The sequence below is a fragment of the Rhagoletis zephyria genome, unplaced genomic scaffold (genome assembly GCF_001687245.7).
Source record: "Rhagoletis zephyria isolate East Lansing unplaced genomic scaffold, Rhagoletis_zephyria_1.1 Rzeph_scaffold_00632, whole genome shotgun sequence".
Lineage (NCBI taxonomy): Eukaryota > Metazoa > Arthropoda > Insecta > Diptera > Tephritidae > Rhagoletis > Rhagoletis zephyria.
In genome coordinates, this window is record NW_016157716.1 from 78381 (window position 1) to 90658 (window position 12278).

General features: G+C 34.3%; 1 protein-coding gene across 1 annotated transcript in view; it reads left to right on the plus strand.

Annotated features, from left to right (window-relative positions):
• Positions 1-2131: 2131 nt before the first annotated feature.
• Positions 2132-12278, plus strand: part of LOC108360811 (homeobox protein unc-4-like) — a 34840-nt gene continuing 24693 nt past the window's right edge. The window contains exons 1-2 of the mRNA XM_017613253.1: positions 2132-2237; positions 3636-3814. Of these exons, the coding sequence (XP_017468742.1) occupies positions 2132-2237; positions 3636-3814 (285 nt within the window). The remainder of the gene's footprint in view (positions 2238-3635; positions 3815-12278) is intronic.

Below are 12278 nucleotides of genomic sequence, written 5' to 3' on the forward strand. Positions count from 1 at the left end.
GAGCTGTCACATAAGAAATCTGTTAAATGAGCCTCGCGTGTAATCGGTTATCGAACGCACAGCACTACATACGTAGAAGTCTGTTGGTTTTTGATTTCTACGTAAAAATGGTATAGCAGTGCATGCAATGCCAAGTATGCATAACAGAGCNAAGTGCCCTTAATAAACTCATCATCAAATCTGCAATCTACATCCATTTCAAAAACCTCTTTATCCACCCTTACCCCTTTAATACTCAAAACCAAACAATAATACTAATACATTAAATATACAATCCACTCAACTTCATTCTAATGCAACCCACTACTCTTTTTCTGACTCACAAAACTCATATTCTCTTTCAGCCCAAAGCTCTCACTCGCACATCCCAGTTAAAGACCATGCAATTAATTCTCTCACTCCAGCCACTCAAAGTTCTCGCATTGACATCATGGTTGCCACCCTCCAACATTTTTTTCTACCAAAATCTCTTAAGAAAAGTTACCAAATCTTCACTACCAAAATCTTCACTTCTTCAGTGAGAAAAAAATATACTGAATAACACTGCTGTATTTCAAAACAAATATGTATATACTTACAGCCCGGTTCTGTGCACTTAATAATTCAAGATTTTTATAATCTGTCAATTTTTGATTATTTATCAAGAACTCCCAGAAAATATTTTTCTTTTTTTTCCGACAGGGTAGGAGTATGATGTAATGTGGAACGATTTTCCATCATCCCTTGCCAAATTTGGTTTGGCACACAAAAAAGTGGCGGGTGCTTTTAACCGTTAGTTTGACTCGTACAAAATTTCGAGTAAATTGTGAAAATTGTTAATTTTTTTGCTATTTTTTTGGTTTTTCATAATTTACTGTACGTCGAAGTATATGTCGGTAGGTGTCGAAATACATGTCGGTAGATGGGTCTGGTAAAAAGCACGCGACATTTTTTTTGCCGGAATAATCAAAACGATTTATGGACCTTACCAAAAATTGCCGATGGCCAGTATTAAAATGTGAGAGGGTAGAATTCAAAATTTATCGCAAAAATTCGAAAGTTGTTTTAAAAGTGCAGCTCTTGGTGCTGTTAATAAAAGATCATAAACCCCACATAATTTGCATCCAAGAAACTCACCTTAAACACAACTACTCCCCACACCCACCTAAACAGTATACAGCACACTTCCACAACTTGACACACATAAACAACGCTAAGCAAGGCTGCGGCATACTAGTCCACAAGAGCTTCCCTCATAAATTAATAAACTTTACTTCCAGCATTTCAGCTATTGCAATAGAAATCAACTTAAAACACCCAATCACCATAGTCTCAGTATACATTCGACCCCTTCAAAGATTTTCTGTCTCGGACTTAGCACAGATCACTTCCAACATAACAACACCTATAATCCTAGCAGGAGATTTCAATAGCTGGAGCCCCCTTTGGGGGTCACCAAACCCCAACCGGAGGGGTATGGTCCTCGAAGACTTTATACTTAGTTCAAACTTATGTGTACTCAATAACAATACCCCTACACACTTTTCCACACATAACACTTTCACACATGTATGTAGATGTAACAATTTGTTCACCTCAACTACTCCCACTTACGTCCTGGTATATATTAGAGGATTTGCATAATAGCGACCACTACCCAATTATATGCTCGGTTACATACTCACCTGCTAATACACTTCCGCACAATAAACCCAGCAGATTTAACACAGCCAAAGCCAACTGGGAAAAGTACCAGAGCGTTCTTATTTCTAAATTTCTTGACTTTCATTATCACAACCTAAACAAGGAAGCATCAAAACTCCAAAAAGCAATCAGAGATGCAGCAAACCTAACAATACCCACAAGTTACCAACCCAAAAGATAAAAAAACGTACCCTGGTGGACACAAGAACTAAACACGCTTCGTAACGCTGGAACTTAGATTCTTTAATTGTATTTAAAAAACAGAACGCCCGCTTTAATAGAGAAAAAGAAAATAGTAAAACGCAAAAGCCTAGAAAACTTCACACTGAATCCAAGATCCTCAACTAGGTCCATTTGGAGAGGAATTAAGACCCTCACAAGAACATATAAGCCAACTAGCATTCCATCCATTATTCGCCATAATTCACCGGTCTCTGACCGATTCGTCATGGCATTCGAATTGGCTGAATACTTCTCTAATAACTCAAACCTTAAAAACATTCAAGACATGCACGCAGTGAACAATGTAGATTGCCTAGAAAAACACTTGGAACGTGAGTTCAACCACAGTGAGCCGGATTTTGCCCTACAAACTGTCAAAGGTACCACTCCAGGTTTCGACAAAATTGATTACCAAATGCTGAGAAAAGCCCCTAATTGCATAAAACTATGGCTGATCAGGCTCTATAACGCTATTTTTAATACAGGCGTAATACCACAGAACTTCAAAACTGCAACTATTGTTCCCGTAGCTAAACCTGGAAAGAATCCACTCTTTGTAGAAAACTATCGACCGATATCACTAATCCCGTGCATGAGCAAACTCTTGGAGAAAATAATATCAACAAGATTGATGTGGTTCTTAAAAACAAAGAAACTGCTGTTCCCTTTTCAAGTAGGTTTTCAATCAGGTACAAGTACTTTGGATGCTCTCCTTTTTATGGATCACCACATATGCAAAAATCTTTCAACCAGAAACCATATCTCTATCTTCTCTAGAAAAAGCTTTGCTCGAGCCCCCCCCCTAACTTTCAAATTTTCCTTGTTTATATATAAAATAGTACCCTGAAATGCCAGCTTAATAGGGTCGAGCCCCCCCTAAATTTCATTCTGGCTACGCCGATGCCAATGATTCTTAAATTTGCTTACTAAAGGTGTTGTGAAATTTCTTCCATATAAAAGAATTAAATTAAAATTAAATTTACCTAAAGAAATTGTGATTTCTTATAATGTATGGATATTTAAAATTGTACTATTACTTAGAACTGCGTTTAGCCTTGAACCATGAACTGTTATAGAGATGTGAAGAAGAGATATAGTGAAGTTTCGCTAAAAAGCAACATCGGTGTTTTTCAAAGGCTGTCGATAGTGGCGAAAGTTTTCAATTATACTACTACTAGGTAGTGTGTATGAAGTGTATATGCTTGCATTATAGGGTGTAAGGGTTTAAAAAAATGATGAAGGTGAATGGGTTAATTTACGATAGTTAGGGCTGTTTTCTCAAGTGGGCTTTAACATTTTTCTGCCCTTTAAATACGAAGTTTGTTCTGAAAAATTTGTTTGAGAGGCAAATAAATTTTAAAACCTACTTGAGAAAACAGCACTTAGCCTCCTTAATGATATTCTTAAGGCTGTGAATCAAATAGTGTGATTTTTAAGCCATTTTTAATTTTATATTTTTTTTTCAATTTCGCACAAAAAAAGGATTATTCGATTTATTGAGCAATGGAGACGTTTCTGATTTAGCANCAATTTCGCACAAAAAGGATTATTCGATTTATTGAGCAATGGAGACGTTTCTGATTTAGCAACCGGATTCATTAAGTCTTAAAAGGTGAATCTCGCAATCGAGGCATAGTATTATTAGATACTAGGTAGGCACGTACAATTTATTTCATATTATATTTTTATACCCTTAAAATAACTGTATACAACAAATATATATTTTAAAGGTTTTCCTGGCGACGGCGATGACGATAGTAATGCGGCAAAGCGCAGACGATCTCGAACTAATTTCAATTCTTGGCAATTGGAGGAGCTGGAGCGAGCTTTTTCTGCAAGCCATTATCCTGATATTTTCATGCGTGAAGCCCTCGCTATGAGACTAGACTTAAAAGAAAGTAGAGTTGCGGTGAGTTCCATTTTAAATATTCACTTTTTAACATAAGTAGTCAGTAATACAATTGGAATTTGAAGCCTTCCTAGTAAAATATCGAATACCATGTTCTGACTGACAACATTTTGAAATAGGGATGCAACATCGCTCATAAAAACATCGATATTTTTCAAGAGCAAAACCTCAATCACGAAAATATCGATGTATATGAACGATGCATCGATACGTTTTCGATGTTATCAATAAATTATTTGTAAGTTTAATTTTTAGTATAATAATAACCAGAACACATGTAAATATATATCGAGGGATTATATTTAATATCTTCTATCTGCAATTTTCACGAAAACTACTTTGTGATGTTATAACCCATCTGGAACTTACCTGACATCACTGATATTAATTCTGACTTTGCAATTTAATAGTAAATTCTTCTGTCAAGCGTCATACAAGGTCAGCATTAATATCACCGATGACAGTTAAGTCTTAGGTGGATTTTTATATCAGAATCTCATTTTTGTGAAAAGTGCTTTAGTATTGTTGCCCCAGCATCTGAAAACAACCGTTAACTTGCGACTGAGTTTGCCACGGTTGGCAAGTAGAGCATAGCGATGTTGTATAGGCACGGAAACGGTATATACATGTTTGTGGTTCCCAAATGTCACGTCTCATGCTATTATCTGTCTCAGATTAGTCAGAGGATTAATTGCTCGTAACCGAAACATACCAGGATAGATATGAATTGCTAAAGATAATATGTAGTGGAAATGCATATCCACTTAATGGACCTTTTCCTGTGAAGAACGTTACAACTTTAAACATTGCGTCTTGTATTCTGTCAGCTGCTGCATCAGTGTTGCCACAAACCCAAGGCACGCATAATTTTTGTAGTGTAGTATTAATTAATGACGCAAATGGCATACAGATGGCGGCAGCTTAATCCAACTACGGCCACCAATCTGTGGTTTGGAGAAATGTAAAGGCTGGTGCAAACCTCCAAGCAATGTACATACATTGGCATATGTATAACTGGGTGTTTACATGAGGCCATTTCACAGGCGATGAGTTGAATTAAAAGTTGGGTGTTGACCAACTTAATTTAACGCGATTAGTTGAAAGTCCGTTTACACCAGGCGATTGTTGCTTTCAACTAAAAGTTACCTGTCAAATCGCCTCATGTAGACAGCCAGTAAGTTTAGTTTTACCAAAAACATCGACGTCAAAACATCGTTAATCGATTAACGATATGTCGATGTTTATGGGGTCTGAACATCGACATTGAAATTGCATCCCTAATTCAAAAACGAGTTTTGGGATTGTGGGCTAAAGGCTGTTCGCACCGGCTGTTAGTTTTTTCGTTGACATTTCTTACATCCTTTGTTTGCAGTTTTGCTACTTTAAAAAAATATAAAAAATAAGTAAAATACTTTTCTTTCATTTTCTTCTCATTAACAACCTTATTTTTATTCTTATTTTAATTTGGCCAGCCAATTTACAATGAATTCGAACTGGCATATTAAAGATGATAAAATATGACTTCTATTTCTATGAATAATCGAAAAATAAACTAAAAAATTTCTTAAGGGTTTTTGACTGAGTGTGAAGATAAAAAACCACGGGAGCAATAAAATGAAAATTGTAGGAAATAACGTTAGATTTTATAAATTGCACTTGCTACATGGAAAAACCCTCAAAAGAAGGGTAGCAAAGAAATATTCTCACTATGTATTATAAGTAGGGATGTGCCGGATATAGATTTTGCCAGATAATCGGATTCCCGATATCCTGTAAAAAATAACAGCCGGATTCGGATATCTGATCGGATATCCGGTAGACTGCGGCCCTTAATAAATTTCACAATATTGTTTTTTTGTCGGCTCGAGTTCACCTCGACCTCCGCACCGTTTCTGATGCTACAGAATTTACCACTTCGAAAACACAATTACGCACACATCTGTGCGATGCTACCGCAGTGAAAAATGGCATCTTATAACCAAACAAAAAACAATCTTCATCAAATTCTTTGCTTTTGAACAATCAAGATGTTTTGTTTTCTTACGTTAATTTTTGTTTAAATTATACCGAACCCGCCTATAAACCTTTTTCGTTTCCGAACGCGTAGGTCTGCAATTTCGGCACGACGAAATGAAGAGCTGTGAATGTTCCAATAAATAACGGGTGATTTTTTAAGAGCTTGATAACTTTTTTTTAAAAAAAAACGCATAAAATTTGCAAAATCTCATCGGTTCTTTATTTGAAACGTTAGATTGGTCCATGACATTTACTTTTTGAAGATAATTTCATTTAAATGTTGACCGCGGCTGCGTCTTAGGTGGTCCATTCGGAAAGTCCAATTTTGGGCAACTTTTTCGAGCATTTCGGCNCAATACTAAATCGTATACTTTTTCCTTGTTCAATTATGTGTTTTTATTTAAATTATTGTGCACAGATATGTCTGTGTAATTAGATGGTTTGACTTACACACGTCAAAAAACCCATAAAATTTCAGTTTTTGTTGAAGTTGTATCACCACAAAAAAGGTTTTGGAGATTTTTGAAATAATTTATTAGTTCTAAAATGAAGTCGAATTATTTTCTTTTCTTGCTCATTTCTTCTTTTTATTTAAATTATCGGGCACTTGTTCTTTCACTTTGTTTATCAATTTGATCAAACAGCACTTTACACGGTCCACAGCACATGTCAAACGACTATCAAATTTGATGAAAGTCAAAACTACTAAGGGTATTCATCAAAGCTTATAAATGCAATGTAAACCGTATAAACTTATAATTGTGTAAACTTTATAAATGAACTGTCAAAATTTGTATGGAAATTCGTTTACACATTTCTGATAAATTTATCCAGCGATTTCACTGAATAAACCTGATAAACTGAAGCCAATGCAACTCTGTCGCAACTCAAGCTGTGTTAAACATTCAACAACGACAAAGCTTCACTATTGCAACATTTTGTGACCCACATTTCTAAACTCGTTTTTTTTCTGACGCCAATAAAGCTAAAAACTGGGTTGTTGATTAACTAATTCGAAATTATAGATCAGTTAGCATGGAGAAACCAGCTGAATCATATGAAAAATGCCGAACTATAGTGAAAGCTTCCATCGAAGATCGAGCTCACGAGGATATTTGGCAATGCTTTGAGGAAATCGCCAACGGCTCTGATGCTGATTTTAGTGTTTCTAGTGACATGGATATCCAAACGATTGGTAGACAAGGCAGCGAACTTACAAGAAAAAAGGCAGCAATTTATGAACTAGAAATAGAGAAATATTTGCAGCTAGCTCTTATATCCAGACAAGAAGATCCCTTAACTTGGTGGAAGTATAGCCGCAAGAATTTCCAAATTTGTTTACACTGGCAATGAAGTATCTCTGCGCGCCACCTTCCTCAGTGAACTTGTAAAGAGTATTTAGTGCATCGGGTAACATTTATGTTGAAAATAGAAATAGGTTGTTGCCCGATAATGCGGAAATGCTTCTTTTCATAATGAAAAATATACAAATTGTTAACTTTGATTACTAATTAGATACTATTAAATTGGATTACAAAAATACAAAATCTGGGTTAAATTTCTAAATTGAATCTTCTATAATCGATATCCGGAATCCGGCCGGATATTAGCCAGTATCCAAAAAACGGCCGGATAGGCCGGATTCCGGATATCTACCGGATACCCGGCACATCCCTAATTATAAGAAACGTATCATAGACAATATGAAAATTTCAAATGTTTGAGTAAATTAAAATATATCAAGAAATATTATTTTTTACCATTTTGGGATGGGGTATCTCAAAAACCTTGGCGTGATGGATGGATTCGGGCTTAGCGCGAAAAATTACTACCTATACAAAGTTCAGGTTCACATTTTTTGTTAAACTGTAGGTAGTAAAATCAACGCAAATTCTTAGCTCAGCAGCTAAGCGCTTGAAGCACTTCAGACATGCGTTTTATTATATTAGAATCCCACAGTCTATAAAAGTACATATGTAAATACTCAAAAATTTTCTAACAAAAATGTTTGAAAATTTTTTGACTGCCATACAATTGGTATTAAATTTCAACCTTGTATTACATATGTACATGATTTTGGTAGTACCAAGGCACATTAAACAGGTAGTATCAGTAGAGCAAAAACAACATTTGCGTGTATTTTGTTGTTGCTTCTGGTATCGAAAGTGTCAAAAACTGTTCTGAATTTTTTCTTCTAAATCAAAGCGTGCCATGTGAAATACAAAAAATTATAAAAAATAAAAAATTGAAATTGGAAAAAATAAAAATTGATGCAACTTTCTTTCCTAGTAAATTTGTTTGCTTCTCGAAGCATTGATCCATCCTTTACAAGGGCCAGTAATCAGCGGTTGTGCTGCTGAGTTGGGCGAACGTTCCAAAAGCTGCTATTCAATCGCTTGTTTTGTATGGAAAAAGGTTTCACATGCAAATGGATTTTAACAATTCAGAATTTTTGTGAGAAAAAATTAAAAATATTTGACATTTTCGAGACCAAATAATTTGAAAATAAATCAAATCAGCTGCTGTACTGATACTACCTGTTCAATGTACCTTGGGTAGTACCCCAGTGTGAAACGGGAATGCAAGCACCGTGTGTGCTAGATTCAAGAAAATAGAAGTTAAACAATAGAAAAATAATAGGGCTATTAACACCGATTTGGTAAACCTTTATAATAAAATGAAATATAAATGCATGAGAATGAAAATTCTTAACATGCCCGATACGAGAGTACCAGTGAGAATTACTACGTTTATACGCACGTATTATTTGCAAATAAAAATGTGCTGAGTTAATATTTGTTTGCAACTAACAAAATCACGCAAATAAGTATTGATTAGTGGTACTATTTGCAAATAAGCGCAAGACGCCGCTATTCTTAGGTTTATTTTCTTTTTCGATGGTCATCTTGTTGCCTTTTTATAATCAAGACGTTGCCATTTTTAACTTTATTTTCATTTTCGATGGTCAAATTATTGCCTTTTAATAATCAGACAATATTAAAAAAGAATTTTTCACCATCGAATAAACAGTGAGATAGGTATTTGCAATTTATTTTTATTTGCAAATAGCTTACGTATAAACGTAGTAAATGTGAGATAGCTCTCACACACACTTGTTACAATGGTGAGAATATTCCAGTCATGAGGACGTATGACAAGTCTTAGATGAGAGTGAATCCCACTCTCGTTGCAATTTATATGATGAGGATGAGAGTGAATTCCTTTATCATGGGAATTATTTTAATCATTTACAATTACCTTTATCCCTGACTAATCCTTACTACTTACTTTAGTAAGGATTAGACAAGGATTAGAGATATGAACCACTCAACAGTATTAAGGGATCTTTTTTTGAAGTTTGATTTGTGCCGTTATTGCAGAGGACAATCGATACCTATTTACACTTTTTTTATTAAAAATTGACAACTTTATGTGAGCGATGAATTTGATAAAGGGAGTAAATAACAATAATAAAAGATTAGCAGATATGGGAGGTTCCATGGGAAAGTGAACCTCAGTGCAAAAATGATTTTCTTCATAAAACTAACAAACGTGTGGATAAGACATTTGTAGAAATCTTGAAACAACCAAAAAATAACAAATTAAAGCTTTAAATGCATTTTTATTAACTTTTTTACGTTTTGAAATCAAGTTCTATGTAAATGTTTTTATTGAGTTTAAAGTAGGTTGTGTCGAATGCACTGTCAAATAATTTGCGATTCATAATTCAAGTGTTTAGTAAGAAAAATCAATAGTAGAACTCATCTGATTTTAATAAAATTTTGTTCTATATAAAATTGTGTGACTGCTTTATCTATATTATGAGTTATTATTAAGCGGTATTGGTACTGTCCCACTCGTGACAAAAAAAGCTAAAAGTTGTTATATTTAATTACAGAAGATGAGGTTGTGTTTCGGGTTCGTTACATAATGTTAGAAATTTATTGCAAATATTTACCACAATTGCATTGTCGTTTCCACGTAGTTAGATAAGAATAATTCAACAGAGAAGCATGTCCCACCCGTGACAGCTATGTGTGGGACAGTTGTCATAGGTAAGTTTACAGGGCTGATAAGCTTTATTTGTTTGCTGAGGTGGACGCAGGGGAGGAGGGGGGAAGCGCGGACTCGTCCATTATCTATATACCCTTGTGGTCAGCTGATTAAGTTAAGTTTTCATTTTCACCAGTTTTGGTTTTTTATTTTGTTAATGTAATGTATATAGTTTTTTTTTATAAAAGTCTAGCGTATTACCTGACCAGAACGACATAAGTCTATATTTCAAACTTCTTACAAAAATTATAAAAATTCAAAACACTTTAACAATTGCACTCAAAAATTTTAAACTTTTTGTTCAGGACATTTAGGTATGCAGTTTTGTAGTCCTTTAAATTTAAGTAGGCAAAAGTGAAAATTTCATGACGCTAGGAAATCGCGTTCATTTTTAATTATTTTTTTGGCTGACGGTGCTAAGCATTTTCTTCTATATAAAATGCACCATCCTAAAATAAAACGTGAGTGAATTTAATCACTACTTGGCTTCTTATTTTTTTAATAATTTTTTAATAATAAAAGCTCCTTTTCATATATAAATTCGTACGTATCCTACAAGGGGCAAACGTTGTCCCACCCGTGACAGAGGAATTTCGGATTTTTTGTATAATAAATCCACAATTTTTTTGTAGTTTTTTCTTTGGTTGTGTTCCTGGTTCTTTATTTTATTATAAGACATCAAGTTCACACAGAAAAGTGAAATAAATTCGCAGAGTTTCCGTAAGATATATCTGCTCCAAAAAGTAGGTTCTTTTTTTTGTCCCACCCGTGACAGAAGAAATAAATCAGATTCTTTCCATATTAAAGTAAGTTGGAATTTTTTTTCGTATTTTGTAATAACTCATATAATAGTCAATTAGGTGTAGCTTTATCAAATTGTAGAATTGTTGAGTACTATATACTTAAATTTAAACAATAAAGAATTTTTTTTTAAATAGTACATGCAATTGTTTTATTAGACCTTGCATCAAATTCACAAAATGAAAAGTAATATTATATCACAAAACACTTTATTTTACACTTCATAAAAAATACTCAAACCTATATTTGTATGAAAACTAAATTAGGGTTAGATGCCTGTAATTTAACGTTATTTGACAAGTGGATCCCAATCGCCTCCCCAAATAAAATCCTGTATCCGCCACTGTTTGGGTATGTAAAGGCATTCGTAAAACCAACAATATCATTTTTAGAGTATTCAGCATATTGTATTTAATTGTGGATATAATTTTGTAAAACTCAAAGAAAAGGCACATGCAATTCACCGAGGTATAGATACAAATTCCTTTAATTCTGAGTCAACATTAACATCCAGATTGCGATGAATATTGAGAAAAGCTAGCCCATTGTGTGCGCTTTCTCTGCCCATGCCTGCACATTAGCCTGCGCCTTACACTGAGGGAAAAAAATATTAAAATCAAATAGAAACGTAATTTATCTTACTATAAACGTCAACGAAAGTACTGTATATTGGTAAATATTCAATTCAATTACGCGCATATTAAAATGACCGCGTTCGTACAGAAAAAGCATCCGTGAAGTGAATAATCAAGACAAAAACTAAAAAAAAAAATATTTAATTTGCATGTTGCCTGCAGTGGAATTCGAACCCGACCGTCTCCGGACATCAGCAACTTGTGGCAAGCGTCTTTGCGCACTCAGCTACACCCAGACATATAAATTTGCTTTCAAATGTTGAATATCCATCAACACCACAGCACGCGATTTGTACGGATAAATATGTACATATGTACTATGTATGTATGTGTGTTGTCACCGCTCTCAGAGCGGCGCTCTGCATGCTTGGGGTGCGTATGTACACATACATATACATACTTAGATGTGAAGTGTCAAATACGTGCGTAATAAATTTTGTATGAAAATATTATTTTTAAATAAGAACATTTTTAAACGATATTCAAATATAAAGTATTCATTTTTACTATGCATTATTTCCCTCAGTGTAGTTGTATGGAGAAAATTTTTTGTTAAGCTACAAAGCATGGCCCCCCCTAGTTCCTTTGGTCCTATGTTCCTTTGGTCATAAAAACGTGCCCTGGGAAAATTTTTTAAAATCCGACAACGGAAAGACGTTTTTTTTAAATAGTACATGCAATTGTTTTATTAGACCTTGTATCAAATTCACAAAATGAAAATAATATTATATCACAAAACACTTTATTTTACACTTCATAAAAAATACTCGAACCTATATTTGTATGAAAACTAAATTAGGGTTAGATGCCTGTAATTTAACGTTATTTGACAAGTGGATCCCAATCGCCTCCCCAAATAAAATCCTGTATCCGCCACTGTTTGGGTATGTAAAGGCATTCGTAAAACCAACAATATCATTTTTAGAGTATTCAGCATATTGTATTTAATTGTGGATATA